General features: G+C 38.5%; 1 protein-coding gene across 1 annotated transcript in view; it reads left to right on the top strand.

Moving 5' to 3' along the window:
* The window catches only part of LOC123535848 (MAM and LDL-receptor class A domain-containing protein 2-like), a 165,256-nt gene extending 139,698 nt beyond the window's left edge, over nt 1-25,558 (top strand). Inside the window, exons 148-168 of the mRNA XM_053527737.1 lie at nt 1,200-11,726; nt 12,467-12,621; nt 13,464-13,928; nt 14,254-14,422; nt 14,598-14,695; nt 15,427-15,609; nt 16,103-16,190; nt 16,569-16,724; nt 17,235-17,369; nt 17,669-18,010; nt 18,652-18,774; nt 19,205-19,360; nt 19,749-19,894; nt 20,893-21,094; nt 21,365-21,526; nt 22,188-22,397; nt 23,001-23,276; nt 23,524-23,620; nt 24,171-24,270; nt 24,523-24,561; nt 25,103-25,558. Coding sequence (XP_053383712.1) covers nt 1,200-11,726; nt 12,467-12,621; nt 13,464-13,928; nt 14,254-14,422; nt 14,598-14,695; nt 15,427-15,609; nt 16,103-16,190; nt 16,569-16,724; nt 17,235-17,369; nt 17,669-18,010; nt 18,652-18,774; nt 19,205-19,360; nt 19,749-19,894; nt 20,893-21,094; nt 21,365-21,526; nt 22,188-22,397; nt 23,001-23,276; nt 23,524-23,620; nt 24,171-24,270; nt 24,523-24,561; nt 25,103-25,144 — 13,871 coding nt within the window. The 3' untranslated portion in view covers nt 25,145-25,558. The remainder of the gene's footprint in view (nt 1-1,199; nt 11,727-12,466; nt 12,622-13,463; nt 13,929-14,253; nt 14,423-14,597; nt 14,696-15,426; nt 15,610-16,102; nt 16,191-16,568; nt 16,725-17,234; nt 17,370-17,668; nt 18,011-18,651; nt 18,775-19,204; nt 19,361-19,748; nt 19,895-20,892; nt 21,095-21,364; nt 21,527-22,187; nt 22,398-23,000; nt 23,277-23,523; nt 23,621-24,170; nt 24,271-24,522; nt 24,562-25,102) is intronic.
* Nucleotides 25,559-26,806: the final 1,248 nt, after the last annotated feature.

The raw sequence follows: 26,806 nt of genomic DNA on the forward strand, positions 1-26,806 counted from the left end.
CGCGAAAGATTGTAGCTTCAGTTTAAATAGATCGCTGTGAAATGGTTCTGTGTTTACACATACCTGGATATTAATAACTCATATTCTAGTACCATATAATTGTATAACATGAGTGCACAAATCCACATTATTTCAATTGATTGACAAGTTACTTAATATGTATGAAGCAACAGCCTTTTCAATATCGATCCGTCAGGCAAACAGGGGATAAAAACAAAACAATATGCATCTGTCGAACGACCTTTACATGTAATTTGCAGTCGGCAGTCAATACGTTATATTTTTTGTAAGTAAAATATTGTGTCTATTTCTGCTAAGTGTGGATTAATAGCCTATTTAAATGGCAAACAAATGACAGTGTAATAACAGCAATTTACTGACTGTCAATATTTTGGGGTGTGAATTACCGTTGATATGGATTAGGGTGCATTTATAATTGAAGGGTACAATGAAACTGAACGTTTCCGAAAATACTGTAAATGCAACTATACAGTGATACCTACCTTAGTATACTAAATAATAAATATGTTCACTTGCGACTTCATTTTCGCGGGATTCGCGATGAATATGATTCCGCGAATATTAGTATCCGCGAAAATCGATCTCCATGTTTTGAAAAACGCAAAATATAGTGTCCGCGAACATTTCTAGGTTTACAGTATATATTCTATGTAAAGTGGACAATTTCCATACAACTGTCGTTCAAAGCTAGACCAATTTCAGAGCACAAATCCTTTCCTTATTTTGAAAAATTGTTCTTAAACTGACATTGAATGAGGAGAAAAGAAGGGGTCATATATCGTCTAAGGGAGATTTGTCCTGTCATATTTCCTTGCTGCATAATTATTCAGATCATAATCAGACTGCTTTGGCCTGGTATTATTGCTCACACTAAAACTATGCAAGTTTTACTTCACCAAATACAACCATTCGTCTCATTTTTTCAGTACTAAAATAACAAAAATACATCCACCCATAAAAAAAAGTTAAGCAAAACCAGCCTTGATTTAGACCTCTTTGGCTAATCCAAGTGAACTTTGAAAAGCCAATAGGCCCAGCTTAATTTTGTTTACTCTTTGAAATCTGATTATCTTAGAATTTCAATGCACCTTGCTTAGTTGTGTTGCACATATTCTCGTTGTTGGAAGAAAAATCTTTCAAAAGTCATATGTAAATACTGCGATGTCTCTGTATTTCAGGTTATTATATCTACATTGAGTCTTCATCTCCACGAAAGACTGGTGACAAAGCAAGGCTTAGGTCACAATACTTTGGCCCTACCTCCTCCAGCTGTCTGAATTTCTGGTATAACATGTATGGATCCAACATTGGCAGTCTGAATATATACACACAACAGATCTTAGGTCAGAGTCCACTGAATCGTATCTTCACACTATCTGGAGACCAACAACAGGGCTGGAAGCAAGGCTATGCTGCAATCTCTTCCAAAACACAATTTTCAGTTATTATTGAAGGAGTTATCGGGAACGGTTATAAAGGTGATATTGCTCTCGATGATATCTCTCTGACAGTTGGACCATGCCCTCAGGCCACTGTGTCACCCCCTACATTTAGCTGTGGAGGAACAGGAAGTACGCCAATACCAGCAAATAAAGTGTGTGACTTTAAACAGGATTGTAGTAATGGTGCGGACGAGGCTAACTGTGGAACATGTAATTTCGATTCTTTGAATTATAAACTGTGCGGAAATACAGACGTAAGTGCAGGTTCCTTCTATTGGAGTCTTGACAGTGATGGGACACCGACAAATAATACCGGTCCTCGTTTTGACCATACCACTGGCAGTGTTGGAGGTTATTATTTGTACGTGGATGCCACCCAGGGAAAGTCAAACGCCTTAGCCACACTTCAGACACCACTTCTCCAACAGGCGGCATCAACCTGTCAGTTTACGTTCTGGTACCACATGTATGGCAGAAGCATTGGACAACTCTCTGTCTCAAGCAAGGTAGGAGGACAGATTACAAACATCTGGACATTATCTGGCAATCAAGGAAATGCATGGAAAAAGGGGTCAGTTGATATAGGACGCATAAATCAACCATTCCAGTTACTTATTCAAGCTAAGAGAAGTTACTCAGTTTTGGGAGATATAGCTATTGACGACTTCAAGTTTACAAACTGTGCACCTCCACAACCGCAAGGGTCATGCACTTCAAGCCAGTTTCAATGCAGCAATAATGTGTGTATTGATAAGAATCGTGTCTGTGACTATACTGATGATTGTGGAGATGGTAGTGATGAGAGGATAACACAGTGTACCCAGTATTCTCGTTGTGAATTCTCAAACTCTTTTTGTTTCTGGACTCAAGACAAAGGAGACCAATTTGACTGGAGAAGAAAAGCAGGTAAAACTACTTCTGCTAATACAGGCCCTACACGTGATCATACTACTGGACTTGTAACTGGGTATTACATATACATTGAAACTTCAGCCCCAAGGAAACAAGGGGATGCAGCCAGACTGGTATCTCCTGTATACCAAGCAACAACTGTAACATCTGCCTGTTATTTCACTTTTTATCACAACATGTACGGCAGGACAATGGGTAGCCTTAATGTGTATGCAAGACAACAGGACCTGTCAGTGACCAAACTTTGGAGTAAATCTGGCTCACAGGCAAATGTTTGGGTGAGAACATCACTGCAGCTAATTTACAATCAGCCTTTCGAGATAATTGTTGAAGGTGTTCGAGGTTCTTCTTTCTACGGAGACATAGGACTTGATGACACAGTATTTACATCAGGGTGTATCAGATCAACAGCTCTTTTCCCACCACAGTTTAGTGTCCCCCCATCTGGGGCAACAACACCAAGTCCAACATGTGGTGGTGGACAATTTCAGTGTCCAGCTAGTAAGTGTATTCCAATGTCAAGTGTTTGCGACTTCAAAAACGATTGCTTCGACGGTTCTGATGAGATAAACTGCGGACCATGTACATTCGAAGTAGATTCTTGTAATTGGCGTGATATCAGTGCCGGACGTTATTCATGGACCAAGGCTCTAGCAGCTAACAACGTAGGTCCAACCAGTGATAATACCCTCCATACCGGACTTGGTCATTTTGCTTTAGTGAAAGGATCAAACGGTGTCTTCTATGACAAGGCAATATTTTCAAGTCCAGCACTCCCGAAGTCTTCCCCGACATGTCAGATGAGCTTTTATTACAATATTTACGGAGCAAATACTGGCTCCCTCTCGGTAACAGCTTATATCAATGGTTCGGTAACTAAATTATGGAGTACAACCGGATCTCAAGGGAGTAGATGGAATAAAGCAACCGTTTATATTGGACGCCAGTTTGGTATGGTGGCAAAAGGCTATCATATGAGATTTGAGGCACTCCCAGTCAAAGGTTTTGCAGCTTCAAGGACCGCAGATGTTGCTGTTGATGACATAATGTTCCAGAACTGTAACCCTGGGACCCCACCACCGACAGTTACTTGTACTTTCGATACAGACTTCTGTTCATGGACCAATGCTCTAAGTGACCAGTTTGATTGGACTCGTAACAATGGCAGCACCAAGTCAGTAGGCACCGGACCTCATGGAGATCATACCTCTGGACAAGGGTCATATGTCTATATAGAAACTTCTGTCCCACGACATAAAGGAGATCAAGCACAGCTGTCATCACCTGTACTCTCCCCAACCAGCGCTGCGGGAAGTTGTTTGTCGTTCTGGTATCACATGTTTGGGCCAAACATCGGCACTTTGAATTTATACATGCAGACTCAGTATAATAAGACACTTTTCTGGTCAAAATCGTCGTCACAGGGTGATGTATGGAAGAAAGGACAAAGAACATTGATTTCAAGAATAGACTACACCTTAAATTTTGTTGGTATTGTTGGTAATGGTTACCAAGGAGACATTGCAATTGACGATATTTCGATTTCATCCAGTCCTTGCCCTCCAGATCCTGCCTGTGATTTTGAAACCAATTTCTGCAGCTGGACACAGTCAAAAACAGACAATTTTGATTGGTTAAGATCAAAAAATGGTACATCATCAAGAAACACAGGACCTCCTTTTGATCATACCTTTGGTTCTGATTCAGGTTATTATGCTTACATTGAAACATCCGCTCCAAGAAGATCTGGAGACAGAGCTTCTTTGATTAGTCCAGCTTTTACAAGTATTGCTACACAGTGTTTTACTTTCTGGTACCATATGTATGGAGCTACAATTGGAAGACTTGTTATCCACCAGAATAATCAAGGTGCCGTAACATCCGTAAAGGAGATCTGGCTCAGAAGTGGTGACCATGGTAATGTCTGGAGAAGGGGCAGAGTAACTGTTAATTCGCAAGGAAAGCCATATACTTTGGAAATTATTGGCTATAAAGGAAATGGATACACAGGAGACATTGCTATAGACGATTTGGAAATGATTTCAGGAGCGTGTCCACCACAAGACTTCTGTGACTTTGAAATGGACACTTGTCAGTGGACTAATGCATTAAGTACGGATGACTTTGATTGGCAAAGGGATAATGGAGGAACACCAAGCGCAATAACAGGCCCAAAAGTTGATCACACTCTCGGAAGTTCACAGGGTTACTATATGTTTATTGAGACCTCTGGAACAAATAGGAAGGCTGGCGAAAAAGCATGGCTTATCAGTGACTACCAAGATCCTCAGACTGCTGCATGTTTGTCATTCTGGTATCATATGTACGGTGCAGGCATTGGGTCATTAAATGTCTATACACAACTAACTAGGGGCACAGCTAAGACCCTTAAATGGACAAGCAGTGGCAACCATGGAAACGTTTGGAAATATGCTTTGGCAAATGTTCCTAGCAGTAGCCAATACACAATCATTATTGAAGGTGTAAGAGGTGGAAATTACACAGGAGATATTGCAATTGATGACGTACGCATATCCCACACGTCATGCTCGAAAGTGACAGTAGCACCTACAAGACTTCCTGTTGGGTCTTCTCCAGCTACATACCCACCCTCTCCGCTAGATTGCACTTTTGAAATAGGACTTTGCAACTGGGCCCAAGACAAGACAGACAATTTCGATTGGTCAACACATACCGGAGCAACTGCAACAAGGAAAACCGGACCAACAGCAGACCACACCCTTCAAAATAATGCCGGTCACTACATGTATATTGAAGTATCTGGACAAGCTGCGAACCGTTCCGCCAGACTGATAAGCTCAAGTCAGAACATTGGTGCCGGCGGTCTATGTTTCAAGTTTTGGTATAACATGTATGGTGCAAATGTGAATACTCTTAATATTTATGCACAGAAGGGCACACAAAAAACCCTTCTTTGGACTAAGTCTGGCAACAGAGGGCTAGGATGGAACTATGGACAGACGTACGTTAGTCAACCAGGACAGACACAGATCGTTATCGAAGGGTTAGCAGGTACTAGATTTGATGGCGATATTGCAATTGATGACCTAAGTTCTAACACTGGATACTGTCCTCCGCTAACAACATGCGACTTTGAAGAAGGTTTTTGTGGCTTTGCTCAAGATACTACCGATCAGTTTGATTGGTCGCGTCATTCTGGATATACTGGAACATCAGGAACCGGTCCTAGCACAGATCACACTGAAGGAACCAGCACTGGGCACTATATTTACATAGAGTCATCATCTCCTCAGCATCCTGGAGACAAAGCAAGGATTGATAGTCCAGTTTATAATCCAACATCTGGTTCTTGTCTCACCTTCTGGTACAGTATGAATGGAAACCAGATTGGTTCTTTGAATGTTTACAAAAAGGTACGATCTAATAGAGGACAAGCTATCTGGACATTATCTGGGAACCAGGGAATTAAATGGCGCAAAGCTCAAGTGTCCATTTCTAGCACAACAACATACCAGGTTACTTTCGAAGGTGTGATCGGGTCAGGTTACCATAGCGACATTGCTATTGATGACATAAATCTTTCTGCAGGACTATGTCCGTCTCCAGGATCTTGTAACTTTGAGACTGATCTCTGTGACTGGGTAAATGCAAACGGTGGCGACAACTTTGATTGGGAAAGAACACAAGGTAGCACAGTAAGTGCTGGTACCGGACCAAGTGTTGATCATACTTTAAAAACTGCTTACGGAACATACTTGTACATTGAAGCATCTGCACCTCGGAAACCAGGAGATAAGGCGTGGTTAGTGTCCAGCACTTACGCTAACAATACAGCCTTGTGCGTCTCATTTTGGTACAATATGAACGGAGTCGGAATGGGAACTCTTAATGTAAACGTTTGGCCGTATAACACTGGATTAAATCAAACAAACATTTGGAAAAAAACTGGAAATCAAGGTCCAAATTGGATACAAGACCAAGTTCAAGTCATTGACCCAGGTGTAAATTATAGAATTGTATTTGAGGCCATAAGAGGAAGTTCTTATAATTCTGACATAGCTATTGACGATATTGTTGTACTTCCTGGCAATTGTAATGGCCAACAGATCACCACAGCAAATCCTTGTGCTGTTTCGTGTGGTGGCAAGTGCGTAAGTAGTAATAAGGTCTGTGACCTTGTTGCTGACTGTTATGATGGAAGTGATGAAAAGCCTTGCGGTTATAACTGTAACTTTGAAAATGGTACTTGTAAGTGGTCAAGTCTTAATAATACACGTTTCCAGTGGAAAATGGGAAATGGTGGTACTCCAACTGATGACACAGGACCTCTGATTGATCATACTACTTTGGGACCAAATGGGCATTATATGTATGTTGATGCAGCAAAGGGCACGGCATTTGCTACAGCTCAGTATGTAAGTCCACAGCTTAAACAGGCTTCTGCTACTTGTGAAATGGTATTCTACTATCATATGTACGGTGCAAATGTCGGATCATTGACTGTCCAGATTCAACAAGGTTACTCTAAAACTCAAGTATTCTTCCTAACTGGTGATCAGAAGAATGTGTGGAGAAAAGGAACTGTGAATATTGGACGAATTCGAAACAGTTTCAATGTTATTATCTCCGCCAAAAGATCATATGCTACTAGAGGGGACATTTCAATTGATGACATACATTTCCAAAACTGTGGTTACCCCGTAACACAACCAAAATGCACTGCAAATCAGTTTAGATGTGGCACTGGGATTTGTATCGGTAATTCAAGAGTGTGTGACATCACAGACGACTGTGGCGATCGTTCAGATGAAAAGAACTGTTCTGGCTTAAATTACCGTAAATGTACTTTTGAACAAGGTTTTTGTTTCTTCACCCAAGACAAACGCGATGATTTTGATTGGACACGTCATGCAGGCCAAACAAACACATTGGCAACTGGACCCTCTAGAGACCACACTCTAAACAGAGCTAGTGGGCACTATCTGTATATTGAGACATCAACGCCTAGAAAGCCTGGTCAGAAGGCAAGACTTGTAAGTCCGTTCATCTCGGCGACATCAAAATCACCATACTGTATAATGAGGTTTTATTACGAAATGTATGGCGCAGACGTTGCTACTTTAATGATATATTATAGAACTGAAGTCAATGGACAACTTACTAGATTATGGGGAAGACGCGGTCCGGTGGGAGACTACTTTGCGAGAAGTGAGGTCTCCATATACAATAGCAAACCAGTGCAAATTGTTATCGAGGCAACAGTGGGTACAAGCTACCACGGAGATATTGCTATAGATGACGTCAGTTTTACACCAGCTTGTAAAATATTTTCGGGACCGGTACCTACAGACATAGTGCCACATCCAACGCCTCCGAACCCATGTGGTGCAGGAAAGCAACCGTGCGCAAACAAACTGCAGTGTGTGCCTATTTCCAATGTATGTGACTTCATAAACTATTGCTCAGATGGATCTGACGAATCAAACTGTGGTCAGTGTAATTTTGAGAATGGTCTCTGTGGCTGGCAGGACATGAGTTCGGGACAATATGCTTGGGAAAGACACAATGGCACTACACCGTCGCCTGTTTCGGGACCTACCACAGATCACACATATGGCAGCAGTAAAGTTGGAAATTACATGTTTATTGATGCAGGGAAGGGAACCTTCTTAGGAAATGCTGATTTAGTTTCTCCAGTGTATGGACGTCTTGCATCAACTTGTGAAATTCAGTTTGCCTACCACAAGAAGGGAGATCTAGGGGGATTCCTTAGACTATATTTAATTCCACCAAATATACAACCCACAAATCCTGTGGGACGAATTCTATTATGGTCTGCCAACCAGCCGAATAATAATTGGCAAGTTGCTCATGTGAAACTTCAGTCAAGAGCCCCAGGTTACCGGCTTGTTTTTGAAGCTATCAAGCATCTACAGACAGGAGATATGGCTATTGATGACGTCCAGTTCAACAATTGTGCCGTAACAGCAGGAACAGGAACTTGTAAATCTAATCAGTTCACGTGTGCCAGAGGATCATGTATAGATAACAATCTTGTTTGTGATTGGTCAAATGACTGCAGTGACAATTCAGATGAAAAAGCTTGTTCTAAGTATACTGAGAGATGTAATTTTGAGACTGATATTTGTAACTGGGTACAAGTGAGTGGTGATGACTTCAATTGGTCCTGGCAGTCTGGTGGAACATCAACCGTAGGGACAGGTCCAAGATTGGACCACACATACGGGAATCTTACAGGACACTACATCTTTATCGAAACATCATCACCGAGGAAAAATGGTGACAAGGCAATGCTCTACAGCCCGGTTTTCCAAACAAGTAATTCAGGTCGGTGCCGAATGAGATTTTTCTACCATATGTATGGCGTAAATGTAAATGCTTTGAATATCTATACAGAGCAGTTTGAAATGGGGCCAATGGTCATTGCTTGGAATATGACAGGCCAACAGGGTGATTCATGGACAAGAGCTGATGTACCCCTCACAAGTGAAGCTCCATTCAGAGTTCTCATTGAGGGTATTGTTGGCAATGGCTACAAAGGTGATATTGGAATTGACGACATCTCATTTACTCCTGACTGTCACATTATATCCGCAGAAGCCACCCTTCCTGTTGCTCTCACAACACCATCCGTCTGTGGTGCAGGTAAAAGACCATGTAAAAGCGGAAAATGTCTGCCTTCAAGTGCCTTCTGTAACTTCCGGTCAGATTGTGATGACGGCTCAGATGAAAGTCAGTGTCCAGTACTTACTAACTTCGAAGATGGAACATTCCAGTATTGGCAAAATGATGTAAAGAACAACTTTAACTGGACTGTAAACTCAAACGGCAACCCTACTCAGAACACTGGTCCTTCACAAGATCATACTACATCGACGTCTTCAGGAAAATTTGCCGTGACAACCGGTCAGGTAACATCAGTCTCTAGATACGTTTCACGGCTTGTTAGTCCAATGTATAACCAAGCTGGAAAAACTTGCAATTTTACGTTTTGGTACAATGTTCACGGAAATGAATTTTCAAACATAAATGTATATCTTAGGAAATTGCGCTTGATTAAGTTGTGGAGTGTATCCGGTAATAAAATGACTTCCAGTCAAGACTCTTGGCAGTTTGCCCAGGTGTCCTTACCTACATGTGCCGCATTCTTTCAAATCATCATAGAGACAACATCATTCGGTGCATACGGTAACAAGCAAGGCTTTGTTGCAATAGATGACCTGCAGTTTAAAAACTGTGAATACCCCGCACCTACTGCTAGCAGTTGCATGATGGGTCAGTATACCTGCGCTAGTGGCCATTGTGTACCGGAAACACAGAAATGTGACTTCCAGCCAGACTGCTGTGATGGAAGTGACGAAAATAGGGCGACATGCTCCGGATACAATATGTGTGACTTTGAATTTGGCCTTTGTGGTTGGCAACAGTTAACAAATGATCAGTTTAATTGGCAAAGACATCGCGGCCCAACATCTTCTTATGGCACCGGACCGTCAGCAGACCATACCACTGGTACAGACAGTGGATATTACCTATACATAGAATCATCTCAGCCTAGAAAACAAGGCGATATAGCTAGAATTTCATTCAGCTTACAGAAGCCAGTTGGAGTTTGTGCAATGAGATTTTGGTATCATATGTATGGCACTGACGTTGGAAATCTCAATGTGTACATGTTTTCTCTAAATACCGGTTTGGTATTTATGTCGGGTGTAAATGGAACACAAGGAAATCAGTGGATAAGACAGTCGGTCACTTTTAATGCCGTGACATCTTTCCAGGTCATCATAGAAGGCAAAATTGGTGTTGGTTACAATGGTGATATTGCTATAGATGATTTATCTTTTACACCAGGGTGTGGAGCACCAACTTCTGCCGCTCCACCAACCTTCCAGACTCCATCACACCTACCAGGATCAACACCGAAACCTTGTCCAGTTGGGCAGTATACTTGCAACAGTGGTCAGTGCATCGCAGTAACTAATGCTTGCAATGGAATCAACGACTGCTCAGATGGTTCTGACGAATCTCGATGTCCGCAACCATGTTCTTTCGAAAGTGACCAATGTGGTTGGACTGAAGTTGTAATGGATGGATTTGATTGGAGAAGGTCTAGTGGGGCACTTGCAAGTGCAGCTGGTATGATGAAATTTGCTCCAACCATTGACAACACGCGCAAAACAATGAACGGATTCTTCATGTATGTGCAAGACACAACAAATGGACAGACTCAGGGTAAACTTGCACAGCTGACAAGCCCCATTCTCTATTCAGCCAGTCAGGAATGTAAGATACAGTTTGCATACTACCTCAATGGACAGGACGTTGGTCAGATGTTCTTAAGAGTTCAAGAAGCTGGTTCCGATCCAGTACCTCTTTGGCACAGACTTGGTATTAGTGGTGTAGCCTGGAAAACTGTGACCGTCGGACTTGGCAAACATGTAGGATCGTTTAACGTTGCATTTCAGAAGACATCAGGAGCCTATAAAGGACAGTCTGCAATTGATGATATCAGGTTCCTTGACTGTGTCCCACCAAAACCCCAAGCACAATGTTCCGGAAGCCAATTCACATGTGCAAATAAAGCATGTGTCGGGATACATATGAAGTGCGACATGAATAATGACTGTGGTGATAATTCTGATGAAGTCAGTTGCAACGGCTACAGACAGATGAACTTTGAAAATGACCTTGGGGATATCACGCAACCAACTGAAGACGAATTTGATTGGATAATGTCATCTTCAAACAGAAACATATCATTTTTCCCAGGACCTCCGTTTGATCATACAACAGAGACTAGTTCAGGAAAGTATCTATATATAGATGCTACAAATCACGTTTATGGCAGCAGGGCGTGGCTCCTAGCTGGCACATTCCAGTCTACAGCGCAAAACGATTGTAAAATGATATTCTACTTGTATATGTATGGGCTAAATGTAAACACCTTGAATGTGTATTACAGAGTGTACAATTCTGGTGCCCCGACTAAATCTCTATACACTGTTACTGGAGAACAAGGTGCTTATTGGCAGAGAATTAGTGTTCCTCTTAGGATTTCACAACCCTTCCAAGTAATAATAGAAGCTCAGGCAGGAAACCTTGACCTTGGCGGTGTAGCTATCGATGACTTATCATTTTCTCCTGGATGCGGAGCCCCTACCTCGGCACAACTTCCAACTCCTCCAACAACCATAACAACGCCTTCAACAGTATCTACAACAGTGGCCGGAAGTAATTGTACCAATGGCCAGTTCACCTGCAGAAGCGACCTCAAGTGCATTGATGCGATAAATGCCTGTGATTTCAATAATGACTGTGCTGACGGCAGTGATGAGAAGGACTGCGGTAAGATTTATAATGCTATTTCTAACTTATATAAGGATATAAAGGCAAAATTGTTGACGAAAATTGAATCCTTCAAACCGTTGTAGAAACAATTTTACTCACATTTTATTAACGTGCTTAGTTTAAAAAGAAAGTTTTTCTTACTTTGGAAAGTTGGGTGCGTAAACGATATTTCTCACGTTTTAATGACGTGTTTAGTTTGAATAGATATTGTTTTCTTACTTTGGCATTATGGGTACGTAATTTTCCTGTTAATACTGACCTACCCATGCCGGGTAGGATAACAACTTAAATGTCCCATATAAAATGTCACATTCCTCTCTTTTTCCTTTTTATCATGGAGAAGCAAACATAAGTTGATGGTCAAGAGTCTTGACGGGACAATTTTTTTTATATGTTTTAGCGACTTTGCTTACTGCCATAGCAAATTTTAATTCAACAAAAACAAAAAATCCTCGTTCTAATTCATTTGATTAAGGTAGCGGAACAGAATGAATTAACTGTTGAGCTATTTTTTAAAGCGCCTTAGTATCCATTTAAGACATTTAATGAGGCTTTGAACTGCAATATAGATTATTAAGAGATACTTGATTATAGCCAAAATATTTAAATATAGTCAAAGATACTTGAATATAACCATATATTCTTTAAGAAAGCGATGCTCTCAGCTTTACAGTGAAAAAACAACTGAACAAAATAAAATTAAGATATGGTTAATAAAGATGTTGCTGGTATTACAGTGAGCGTAACCTGTGGTTTTGAAGATGGACAAACATGTGGGTGGTCAATTGGACATGCTGATGCACCCAATCCAGATGAGTCATTTACATGGCAGTTAGGACAAGCTCAGACCTTCATGAACTCGCAGTATAGCCCCAAGAGTGATGCGTCACAGGTAACGTAACACAAAGTATACTTTTGTTGTAGCAGGAGTGACAGTTCAGTGTTACTTACAAAACAATTAAAAGGTGTACACTAGCTGAAACATTGATACAAAATCTAATCAAACACCGACGTAACAGAAGCGATTATTCAAAGATACAGACAAGAAGTGATTTATCACAGAAGTAGCAAATGAATTTATTCAATGATAAATACAAAATGTATTCAAACACAGACGTAGGAGAAGCGATAATTCGAAATGTTATTAAAACACATAGCAGAAGCGAATATTCATTTATACTTACAAAACTTAAACAGAAGCAACCTACATTTTCAAATGCAGTTAAGTTCCGGCGCGATATAACTTAATATTTGAGCCGTGCCATGGGAAAACCAACATAGTGGGTGTGCGACCAGCATGGATCCAGACCAGCCTGCGCATCCGCGCAGTCTGGTCAGGCTCCATGCTGTTCGCTTTTAAAGCCTATTGGAATTGGAGAAACTGTTAGCGAACAGCATGGAGCCTGACCAGACTGCGCGGATGCGCAGGCTGGTCTGGATCCATGCTGGTCGCAAACCCACTATGTTGGTTTTCTCATGGCGCGGCTCATTTGTTTTAAAGGAACATTAAAAGCGACTCGAATCAATTTTAGACTAGTAAATACTGGTTAAAATTTTGTGCCTCAGTAATATTAATGAAATTCAGTTGCTTCTCCTCTTTTACTGTCGTTTAAGTGATTGTGTTCATGAGGTGAATTCGATACAGTCATATAAGTGTTTTACATAGAATGCAAACATGATGGCTTAGATGATTGTGTTAATAAAGTTGACCCCGTACGTACTTATATTTTTCAGAGAATGCCAACAGGATGGTATGCCTTCGCTACAAGCTCAAAGGGATCTTTCCACGATACAACAAGTTTGTATACGCCTATAATTGGGCGCACAGGCCCACAGTGTAAGCTTCAGTTCTTTTACTATATGGATGGACCATCCGTCGATTCACTCATAGTATACGTTTCTACTCACGATGGAAATACACAGCTTTGGGAGACAACTGGAGGAAAGGGTCAGCTTTGGCAACCTGCAGTAGTCTTCGTCGGTGCTAGGCAGAAATTTGCTATAGGCATTCAGGCTAGACGTGGTGGAATGTTCAGTGGTGGGATCTCGGTGGATAAAGTACAATTTGTCGATTGCAAGCCACCAGTAGTACAGCCAACATGCAACAGCAACCAATTTGCATGCAGAAATAAATACTGTATTGATCCTCAGCTTCAATGTAACTACGCTGATGACTGTGGGGACAGATCAGATGAAAACGTAAATTAATTAGCTTATTGAAATTATTTGTTATACTATAAACACTGTTGAGTTTGTGTCCAAGTTGTGATGTAAACAGTATTCGAAATAGTTAATATTTGTATTTTGTTTTGCTTCTTAATGTATTGATGTTGCCAGTTATGAGTAACCTTGCTTGAATTTATTATTTTACTGATTATGGAAAACACTACTCAAACACATAAATTTACATACAGGCAAACAGTTACTCTCTCAGAGAGTATTTTTGTCATTTTCTAAAGTACATTTTGTTTCTTTAGGATGACAATGCTACATGTAGTAATTCAGTTAAACTTTCGTTTTTCAGACAAAACTGTGTGACATTACATACAAGGGCAGGTGCTCCTTCACAAATGAAATATGCAGCTTCTGGAAAAATGCTTTAGATGACCAGTTTGACTGGACATTGGCCAAGGGCTCCACACCTACTCTTGGAACAGGACCAAGTGTTGACCACACATCACACACAGAAGCAGGTTTGTGGTCTTTAGAATTAATTACCATATTATTTTTGATACACATTTTAGTACAATCAGACTCTTGCACCTGTTTTCGAACATCTGTTATATCTGTTATATTTATAGCCATATGTATATTCAGATAAATGTTTTATATTAGATTGCAATTGCATTATTTTCTATCTCTGTTTAGGTGGATATTTATACATAGACGGGTCTGCACCAAGGAAACCTGGTGATTATGCAAGGTTGACGTCACCAACTATCAGTGGTTTATCAAAGAACTGCGCTGTGAGTATTCTAGACACCTTAATGACAATAAAACGCAATAGCTGATGCTGGCTACTATTGGTTTAGGCTGATATTGATTATAGCAAGCATATATAGCTAATACTTGGGTAAGCAAGTGTGTAAAGGCTTTTATACTTGGTTTAAGTGAACATGTTAAGGTTATTATTAGTTTAGAAAACACATACAGGTTAAATTGGTTAAAGGTAAGCATGTAATGGTTGTATTTGGTTATAAACAAGCATGGAATAGGTACTTCCCGTCAAAGCAATCATGTAAAGGTTATTGTTGGTCTAAACAATTATATAAAGGTTATTGTTTGTTTAAGCAAACATTTAAAGGCTATTGTTAGTTTAAGCAATCATGTAACGGCTATAAGCAGTCATTTGAAGGTTTTTGTCGATTAAAGCAGTCATGTCAAGGCTATTGGCAGTTGTGTCAAGGCTATTGTTAGTTTAAGCAGTCGTGTAAAGGCTATTGTTAGACTTAGTTTTAAGCAGTCGTGTAAAGGGTATTAGCGGTAATGTTAAGGCTATTGTTAGTTTAAGTAATCATGTAAAGGCTATTGTTGGTTAAAGCAATCATGTAAAGATTATTGTTCGTTTAAAGAATCATATAAAGGCTGTTTCTGGTGTAAGCAAGCATATAATATCTGTTGTCGGTATAAGCGAGCTTGTAATGGCTATTCTATGTTTTCAGATATATTTCATCAAAGTTATCTTGTTTATATTCAGCTTCGACTGTGGTACCATATGTGGGGAAATGAGCTAGGCACACTGACTGTATCCAAGAGGGTGTCATACTTGCAGCCTATTCGAGGCCTGAGTGACCTTTCTTCTATTCAAGGCGATCACGGTGATGTCTGGAAACTTGCAACTTTTGTCATGGACACCCCTACCGAGAATGTAGATTTCCAGGTAAAATGTTTACCTTAAAACATCAGCTTTGTCGATCACTTATGTAATTACACAAACTGCAGTTAGTATTATGTACAAATCGTAAACACGGACGTTGCTTGAAGAAAAAATAGGTTGGTGTTAAGATTGATAGATCTTGTTTCAGTGGAGGAACAAAAGCGACTCGGTGCTTCCGATGGATCTACTTTCCAGATTTTATTTACGTTGTATTGTGTTACATTGCATTTTAGGTTTCTGGTCCTTTGGGATCATGGTGTCCATTCAACATATGTGTAATAGAGTTCCGCTTAAGCAGGTGCTAGGGGGCGTGAACACATGAACACACTCAATCAAAACCGAGTCTGCTATTATTCTTTTTGGTTGCATTCTTTGCTTCCAAAGGATCTTTTTACAGATTTTATTGTCATTATTTTCAGTACTTAGTAATATAGTAAAGAATGTGGTAAAAGTAAATTATAGTCAGGCTTTGATGACATAAAGTTGTTTTATATAGATTGTGATACAAGGAAGTGTTGGTAGTGGTGTACACAATAACATTGCTATAGATGATATCTCACTGACTCCTGGATGCCAGATCGGAGGTAAAGCTTGTTATAACTTACTCCTATTTACATTTCATTAGTAACAGTGTTTTTCGTGAAATTCAGCTTTATTTCACAATATTTATACGTATATTAATACTATACACTGTTAGATTATATGAATATATAATAAACATACATTTAGCAGTCAGATACCTTTCCTTAATTTATAGTAATTTTACTATATTGTCAACTCGGCACAAAAAGGGGTTACGTGCCTCGTTATGTCCTTGCTGTTATATACAGTTTGCGCTGAGATTACGAATCTGGTTTTAAAAAAGGTTGTGTGTACCTATTCGCAAGGTGATCTGGATAACACGATGTTATTAGTTAGAAGATCCATGACATTGTCATAATTGTATCGTTTACATTAAACAGGCCATGTACCTGGACAGCCAACACCACCCAGCACAACGGTCGGATCCTGTGGACCTGGTCAACTGCAATGTAACAACAAAAATAAATGTTACTCATTCAAGGAGCAGTGCGACTTTATTGATGCTTGTGGCGACAATTCTGATGAAGCAAGTTGTGGTAAGAAATTATGTCGGCAGTTTTTGTTTTACTTTGATTCTTGCAAGTTAAATTTGAAATCAAAAAATGGCAGTTTGAAACTAAGCCCGTACTTCTAATATAAAGCAGCTTAACAGGTATGAATGTCCAGACCTGATTTCATAACCTCAAACGCCAGTGTTTGATTATTTCGTATACAACTGTTTTAGATAAGATTTATTTTAAAAACAATGTTATAAGGGTGTTTTAAATTCATAAGTCAATTATTATCCGACAGCTTTTTGTGTCGGATCACGGTAAAACTTGTTCATTTATTTGGTTCATATTTTTAGTTTCATCATTAAATTCTTGACTTTTGAATTTTGTACGACCTGCACTTTTAAATACTTGAACAACTGGGCCATTGTCTTTTAATAATTACATGTTATATTAATACTTGTGATTGACACGTTTTGATACAGCGAAAGTAAAAGCTAACGAACGGTCAAATATATCGGCTTGACATTAAACTTCAAAACTGTTATATTTAAGGAACATCATGTGAGTTTGAGACCAATAATATGTGCGGATGGAAGAATTCTGGTCGTGACAATGCAAACTTCAAACTCATAGCAGCTGGCAGTTCGCCAGGACCAAAGACTGACCATACTGTTAGCAATGCAAATGGTTGGTACTAATTCCGTAGTAAATGTTTCTGTTACTCACTAGAACTAACTTCTCATCTCTAGATTGTCAATGCTTCATTAATTGTTGTTTCTTGCTTTTCCTTGAGCGGTGTATTTGTTCCATTTTGTTTAAATAACAGGAAAAGGGCAAAATCGTTCGTGTTTTAACGTAAGTGAATATAACAGATAAAAAAGAGGCAGTATCTAAGTAACAACTTTCGAAGATGGTCGATTTTGGAAAACTATATATTCCTCCTACGGTACAAAAAAAAGGTGACTGCATGACATCTTTTTCTTCAGGTCACTACATTTATGTACAGAACGGTCAAAACCCTATAGGGTATGCCGCCTTGTTGGAATCTAGCATGTATTTCTCATCTGGTCCATCATGCCAGATGACATTCTGGTACAATGCATTTGGCTCCATAGGCTCCGTCATCCAGGTTGTGTTGAAAACTAAACAGGCACAAGGTGTTCGACTGTACTCCGTCACCACCAACAGTTCCAATACTTGGCAGAGGGCACAGTTTAAAGTTGGTTCCTTCCAGACGTTCTCCTTTATGATAGAAGTTGTCTTCCCGAGAAATGCTCAGGGTCATATTGTAGCAATTGATGATATCAACTTTTCAAAGTGTACTCCAAGTAAGAATTACTCTTTAAATGTTACACTTAACCTTTACCCTGCTAAATTTCTAAAATGGACTGGTCCATCATTCAATTTGGGCAGTACCACTTATTATTCAAAGGGATGTTTGCCGTAAATTTACTGACTAAATAGCGAACAGTGCAGACCATGATCAGACTGCACGGATGTGCAGGCTGATCTTGGTCTGCACTGTTCGCAAAGGCAAAATCACTTGCCGCCAGCAGGCTAAAGGTTAAGAGTAAATGTACATTTATAATGTATTTGAATTAACAGACTTTTGTAAACATTTTTATATTTGTCACGTGGACATGATTATCTGTTAGTAAGAATATATGTTTGTATCGATTATAGAATTATTCAGTTTCTGGCAGTTTCAGATAAAAATGCGAATATGTTTTACACTGTAGACTTGTTTGTAACAGAAATAATCAAAGGCTAAATTTTGTCTTTTCTGGCACGATTAAAAATCAATTCCTTGTTTTTCTAGCAGAATCCAGCTAAGTAGATAAATTACAATTATACTTAATTTGTTATAATTACCATTACATTTGTGATATCCAGTTAAAATATCACCCACACCCAGAGTTCTAATATAGTATTTTTGCTTCCTCTACAACTCACGCAACAATGTTTACAGGTATAGTCGGTAATTGTACTGGTAGCCAGTTCCTATGCTCCAATCATCAACAGTGTATACCAAGGAACAGACGTTGTGACAAAACAGTTGACTGTAATGACGGATCGGATGAGGACGGCTGTGGTAAGAATAAACAATTGAAATTTTGTATTGTAAGATTATATACATATATAGGATTGTACATGTATGTTGAATTCTAATTGCATTACTTTTACAAATGAACCCGCCCGCTTAGCTCAATATGGAAAGCGTCGGTCTGCGGATCGTTGGGTGGTATGTTCTCCATGACGATTTGATAAAAGACGTTATGTCTGAAATCATTCATCCTCCACCTTGATTAATAGGAAGTTGGCAGTTACTTGCGGAGAACAGGTTTGGTCTGCTACAAATCCAGGAACACTGGTTAGGTTAACTGCCCGCCGTTACGTGACTGAACTACTGTTGAAAAACGGCGTTAAACCCAAAACAAAAACTAATACAAATGTACTGTTAAAGATGGCGGCATAGATGGTATTCAGGTTATACATGTACTTACATGGATATTTTCTTTCAGTTCCAAATGCTGGAGATTGTAATTTTGATGCGCAAAATTGGAAGTCTCTATGTGGGTGGACTCAGAGGTTGGACGACGATGCTGATTGGATGCAGGCTACCTACCGACAAAATATTGGGACTGGAGCTGACGCAGATCATCAGGGCACCCAAAATGGTAACACTTTGAATTCATTTGCCAACACAAAAAGGAGCAAGAAATTTATTTTTAATTCTCGTCTTACTTTCGTCAACGGTTTTCAATTGAAAAGTTTAACTACAATAGAACAGTATAAACATTGTTATCTAAACCTATTTTCTTTAGAATTTTGTCTGTTATATGATTTCAAATTAAAATATTTAAATATGTATATCATATGATTTCAAAATAAAATATTTAAGTATGTCTGTCACATCAATGTTAAACCTAATTATGATGTTATCTTAGTATAATTGTAAAATCTTTAAAAGTTACTTATCACATGCAAAAATGCATTGACTATATCAATGATGGACTATAAAAGTTATCAGGATTTTAAACCTTATTATTTTATTTTTTTTTACAGGACAATTTCTCACAATAAACAGTGGCAACATGCGTCCAGGAGATATTGCGGACGTACAGACTCCATTTTTCCCAAGCAGCACAGGTGTCTGCTACGTTCGTTTCTACTACTACATGTTTGGCTCTGACAATATAGGTCCTCTGAGGGTATGTGTCATTTATACCATTTTCAGAACTTGTGTGGTTATATGACATTGAACTGTTTTTCGTAGATAGTCTGTAACTTATGGCCTCAGTGAGGGGTCTTAAATGCCGCTGACTTCGACTTCGAATCACTTGCTGACAATAATGCAGGTTCGAAACTTTGCTTGGGTTTATCTTTATGATACATGTTTACCACTTATATATTGGTAACCAGCGGTAGTTGTCGGACATTATGATCCCTTAGACTTTACAGTTGGCGTTTGCGATATGACTTCTTCTCGGCGATATATGACCATTTTGTGTCGATTCGCCGTAAAACCCAACTCACTCACTCATCGGGTCCATCAGGACAATCCCAAATTCCGTCACATTGCCACGATTTAGGCAAACTCTAATTGGTATTCTATTCCTTGTTTGGTGTGCAATCAAAATACATCTAAAATGAAATTAGAAGATGAGAATGTTGCTCCTAAAAATTAGTTTACTATTCATTATTTAATAGTGTCATGTCTATATATTTATGCTTTTAATAACTTGTGTCGACATTTAGACCTTTTGTGACAAAACACCCTATCCATAAACAGTACATTGGATTTGATTACTGCATCACGTCACTCAAGTTTCTTCCTTTAACGAGCCTTTGTTGTACTTTATTCAATATTGAAAATTTAACGTTTAACCTGCTAAATTTCTAAAATGGACTGGCCCGTTATTCAATTTGCGCTGTACCACTTATTATTTAGAGGGGCATAAACTGAAAATTTATTGACTGAATTGCGAACATTACAGGCGATGTTCAGCCTGCACATCTGCACCAGTCTAAAAGGCAGAATCTCTTGCCATTAGCAGGCTAAAAGTTACGCAGTCCTGCCTGGAACCTACACAGGCTCATTATTTTGTTGTCACATACAACTGCTTTTTACTACCTAAAGATATTTTTTTCAGTGAATATTTTAATCTATTAGACATGTTTTATCATATTATTATGCTGTAAACTGCAGGTATATACATACAACATCAACAACCAGAAGAACTTGATGTGGTCTATCAGCGGGAACAAAGGACAGAGCTGGCAGTATGCCAATGTTTTGATTGGTGACAATGCTAATTTCAGTGTGATTTTTGAAGCTACAGCCGGTGACAAGGCTAAATCAGATATTGCTATAGATGACGTCACTTTCACACCTGAATGCAAAACTGGTCGTAAGTAATGAAGATATATTATTACCAAGTTTAAGATTAAGTTTGAAAATATGAATTTTAGATTGAACCTCATAAAGTAGTTTCAAGTTATGTAATTGCAGTTGAATAAAGCAGGACACCTATGCCTGGTAATTTAATATCAGTTTTTATTTTTATTAAATTAAAAAAAAAAGTTTGTAACTTCGTCAGAACATTTTTTCAGAACAGAAGTGAACTGTATGTGATAATTGATTTAAATTTAGTTGATAATTTTAAAGAATCTATTTTCAGTACCACCTGTAAAACTAACAAGACCAAAGTGCAATGCTCAGACAGAGTTCTACTGCACCCCTCGCAAAGAATGTTTGCCTAAAACGTGGCAGTGTGACGGAATATGGGACTGTCCTGATGGGTCCGACGAGGGATCACAGTGTCCGACAACTACTGCTAAATGTAATATTTGCTTTCTTCTTACATGTAATAATAATGTGAATAAGAATATCCATTGAAATCATGGAATGCAAAATAATAATAGCAATCTCAGTTTGATCGCTCTTGTTCTTAAAAATTGATAAAATGAGCCGTGCCATGAGAAAACCAACATAGTGGGTGTGCGACCAGCATGGATCCAGACCAGCCTGCGCATCCGCGCAGTCTGGTCAGGCTCCATGCTGTTCGCTTTTAAAGCCTATTGGAATTGGAGAAACTGTTAGCGAACAGCATGGATCCTGACCAGACTGAGCGGATGCGCAGGCTGGTCTGGATCCATGCTGGTCGCAAAGCCACTATGTTGGTTTTCCCATGGCACGGCTCAAATCTACATCAGACCTCTATGCTTTGTGTTAAGAATTGTTCACACTCTAACAGCATAAGATACACATGTTAACTATTGTTTATAATGTTTTATGTATTATATATGCTACAAACGTTTTGGCATGTTTTATTCCTAGATATTTGCACTGCAGTTGCCAAAGAAATGCACTGACCTGTTCAAAAGGAATATACCTATCATGAAATGAATAGCGTATCTTAAACAGGACCGCATGGAAATGATGACAAAATACTTTCCTTAAGCTAAGAATTTTTTATGTTAAATCATTGATACTTGTTTCAGCTTTACCGTCTGGTGTTACAAGACCTTCAACAACAAAAGGGTCAACAACATTGAGGACTGTACCTCCCAAGACGTCAGTTATAACACCTAGAGTAAACAACTGTCCACATGGACAATTCCAGTGCGGATCCTCACAGTGTATACCTGCTATACTACATTGTGACGGAGTACCAGACTGTGCTGATCAAACTGATGAAGGAAGTGATTGCAGTAAGTGTAACATTGTGCTGGCACATCTCTCAAAATATCCCACTTTGCGGAAAATAGATATAGATCTTTCAAATATTTGTACAAAGTTCGTCATTTGAGTCAGATGAGCTGCTTAGCATACACATAAAGAGCGGTTATGAGCCCATCAGACTCTCAACTGACGGTTTTTAATTAAATAGGTGGCATATAAGTCCTCTCCGGTGTTCACTGAAGGACATATGGGTTGCCCTTGTCCGTCTGTCAGTCAGAACTTTCACAAAAAATTAGAATCATTGATAGCTTTAACGTACAAAAATTTATATGGGGAATATGCACGTCCTTTTATTGTGTTACTATGGCAAAAGCAAACATTTATGCGGTTGCTTTGGCAACAAATAGTCAACATATTTGACGGGAAAGTGGAATAATTGGATCTTGCAATAACTTTAAATTTACAAGACATTTGCCATGGTTATCGAAAAGTATTTCAATTGAAAAAGTGGTTGCCTTGTAGATCAGAAATAAGTGAGCAGTATTTTTCTTTTAAACAATACACTCGTTTGAAAGTGTTTTCACAATTTGACAAAGCGGAAGGTCATTATACATTGTTGAACTGCATTTCAGAAAAATGCAGAGTAGACTTTTACTACTGTACGAAACAGAGAAAGTGTATAACTAATGTAACACGTTGTGATGGGTCGGACGACTGTGGGGACGGTACTGACGAGAGTTTATGTACTCCATCATGCGGCGATCCTATGTTCAGTTGTCAGAACGGAGGCACGTGTATAACCGGAAGTAGTCCACCAATGTGCTCATGTACAACCGGATATCAGGGAAATAGATGCCAGTTTAAATCACCAAATGCTTTACAATCGTCACAGCCAAACAAAAGTTCCGGTAAGAAATTGAAAAAAAAAGTATTTCAAATTCATCTTTTGTAGCTATTTTAATTACACAACACCTGCATGAAATCTTGTTTCGTTGGTCTGAAATTCTTTCAAAAAGCTTTAAGTTTGACATGTAAGATGTTCAAATTTTATTAACATTAGTCAGCACTATTTATGTCCTTGTTTTTTGCATATATATCTAGTTTTAAGCACAATGCGATGAAAGTCGCTACAATATGTATTTCCTGTCATTTCAGGAGGCTGGAAGGTTGGTGTTGGAGCGACCTTTGGTGTTGTTGGCCTTATAGTTATCGTTGTTGGTTCGTTCTTCATGCTCAAAAAGTACAAACCTGAGTAAGACTTCACTTTTACAAACTTTTTTACTTTATTTAATACTGCTTTATATCATTATAATTATTAGTTTAAATAGAAATTTAAATATACTTGCCACCAGAAATAATTGTAAATACTTTTTCTCCGTCAGTTCCTTGAGAGGCCTCATTGGCCAAGTAATTAAGGTTTATACTCGACATCACTTTCTCCATACCTATGTGGGTTCGAGTCACGAGGGCCATCCAGCTGGCATGTGCAAGGTCGATGGTTCTATCCAGGTGTCGGCCAATGTTTGAAATACTGCCAAGAGGGGCGTATGGGGTCGATCTCCACAATTTTAAGCTTTAAACTCATCAGATGATGTGATTTGAGTCTGGGTGACTAAAAACCCATGACTTTTTCAGTTTGCAAATTTACTTTATAGAGCTATGTTTGAATTTTAAGGCCTAAGGTGAAATCGGCTAGCATGTGATAATGAATTTTGGTAGTGTCCTTTTTACATGAAAATTGAGTGAATTAAACGTGATATTAATATGCATGTATATAAAACTGTAACCATATTACATTGCAGTGTAAGCCTTCCAAGCCTATCATCATTCCGTAGAGGACGAGCACCTGAGGGCGGACTGACTAACCCGGTATATGACGGCTATGGAGCTGCTGAGACTGATGTAAGAAATATGTTTATTTCATTTATTTCATGTACCGTCGGTAACGAAAAGTAAAGATTTTACCCAGTGCATGTATTATTTTCCTCTTAACATCAGATTTGTACCGGATACGATGATTGCCTCATGCGAAGAAATGCGTTCTTTTTTTAATATAAATTATCTCAATGTCTAAAAACAGACTGTGATGATATGAAAATTAATGTTTCTAGAGATATCTGTTAATGATTTTATTATTTTCTTTCTTTATTTCAGTTCCAAATGAGCGATATAGACAATGGTAACTTTGGAATGGTAAGTTGAGACATTTTATGTTCATTTGTAAGTAAAGTGTCTAGTTATAAATATAAAATAATATAATATTCTGTAAGATTACTAGAAGAACTTAGGCCAGTTTGAAATAAACATTTTGCCAATGACAACATGTACTTTTTTAGTTTTCATGTTCCCGAAATTTGTCAACAGAATACATTCTCTTTGGTTCTTAGAAAGGTTTAAAACAAATTAAGAATGTGACAATTGAAAACCTGTGAGTGGCCTCCGTGGCCGAATTGTTGGGGTCGCTGACCTCGAATCGATTCCCCCTCACCGATGTGGATACGAAACCTAACTTGGAGTATAGAATTATGTCATATGATGAAGCCATGCAGTTGGCTTATATATGGTCTGTGTTCTACCCATGTCCCCGCTCGTGCCTGAAATAATGCATGAAGGGGTGCCCGAGGTCCATCACCAATACCGGGAAAGTCGCCGTATAACGTAATTACTTTAACTCCCCGACCGTTGAATTTAGATGACATGTCTTTTATTTCTGTTTCTTTTTTAATATTTGCAGCAATCCACTTCGATAGAGAACCCATTGTACTCGGACGCTTAATTCATACGGACATGACAAAATACCCAACAGAAATGACACAACATAACAGTATAGACATGAGTTACTAAACACAAATTTTAATTCTTAATGTTATTCCAGAAAGTGACAATGTGCAATAATTATTCAAAATGTGCAATAAATACATTATTTCCAACCCCAGTGCAATACAAAGAATACTGTGATAGCTACTTATCTTTATTTTTATTACCTGTTTACATATGCAAAATTTTCACATATCGAATTGTATACTGTACTTATTATTACATTGTTATTGTATAATCAGAGAAACATACATCTGTGCTGTTTTAAATTGGAATTGTTGCTCAAATCATCTTTTTTTTTCTTGTTAAAAATGTTATTGTTACTGACTGCCGTTATGTTAACAGACTTTATTAAAATAAAATATCAAAATTACTTTGTCTATAGACTTTTTGTTTTCAAAATGAATACATAATAACCTGGATACCTCCTGGGTTCTGCTTACATAGCTTGTCCCAGCTTAAGCTTAACAGCTCACTGTATAAATTTAGGGCGCATGTGGTCTTGTACCAGAATTTAATATTTCATTTGCAGTTTTCTGCCCAGGCCCAACTAATAAACCAGCCTCCAAAAAAGGTATAATGATTTGCTCCAGTCACTTGGTTCGTTGCTCTGTCATTTGAACATCTGGCCCCAGTTTCACGAAAAAAACTTACTTTGTTAAGTCTGTTATTTCAAAATCTTGTTATTACTTAAGAAATCGTAATTTAATGTTGTTGTTTTTCTATGACAATGTATTTATAGCTAAATTATACTCTGGTTAGTATAATTTGTCTGCATTACTAACTTCAATTACACAAATATGATATTTCTTTTTAAGCATGATATAACGAACTTAGGTATTTGCTTAAGTATATTTTTTATTTCTATACATCGTTTTCTGTAAAAATCAGAATTGTTATGTTTTGATCTATGAAATAGACATATATGGTTCTGATATAGATGAACAAATCAAAATTGAAGAGCAACGCCAAACATTTGAAATAACAAACTTAGCTAAGCAATTACTTCAGTTGTTTCGTGAAATCGGGGCCTGGTTTTCAATCAAATAATCGAGAACGCTCTAACTTACAGTGGCATACCTTTATAGGATGGTTGCTAGTTTCCGTCAGCTGATGACACCTATTGTTATGGTAGTCAATGGTCAGTCACTGACAACAGTTTCACATATTTATATGTTTAGAAGAATAGGTTAACATAGAGATATATTTCTATAGTCCCCGTTTATAACCTCATTTTCATAATGACTTTAAACAGTTTAAGATCTATATTTTGGAAAATACTTTAGCCAACGTCTGTCAAACTTTAAGTCATGGTTGCCTGCATTTAATAAACTGTTCATGACCCAAATGTTTAAGGAGACAGTAGGTTTATGGTCAATATAAAGACCTCGAGACGTTTTTTAACTGAAGATTGCAAAATAATGCAATTATCAAATTCCACAGTAGGCCTAATAGATGTATGTGGTTAATATATGGCCATACGTATTGGTAGGTCAAATGTTTAAATTACGGTGACATCCAGTCTGAAAAATAATTTCGTTGGTATCAGATTTTCTTGTTGAAGAAATTAAAATTTATTCGGTACACCTAATTCAGAAAAAAGATACCATCCTCGAATTCC

Source organism: Mercenaria mercenaria, chromosome 17 (assembly GCF_021730395.1).
Source record: "Mercenaria mercenaria strain notata chromosome 17, MADL_Memer_1, whole genome shotgun sequence".
Lineage (NCBI taxonomy): Eukaryota > Metazoa > Mollusca > Bivalvia > Venerida > Veneridae > Mercenaria > Mercenaria mercenaria.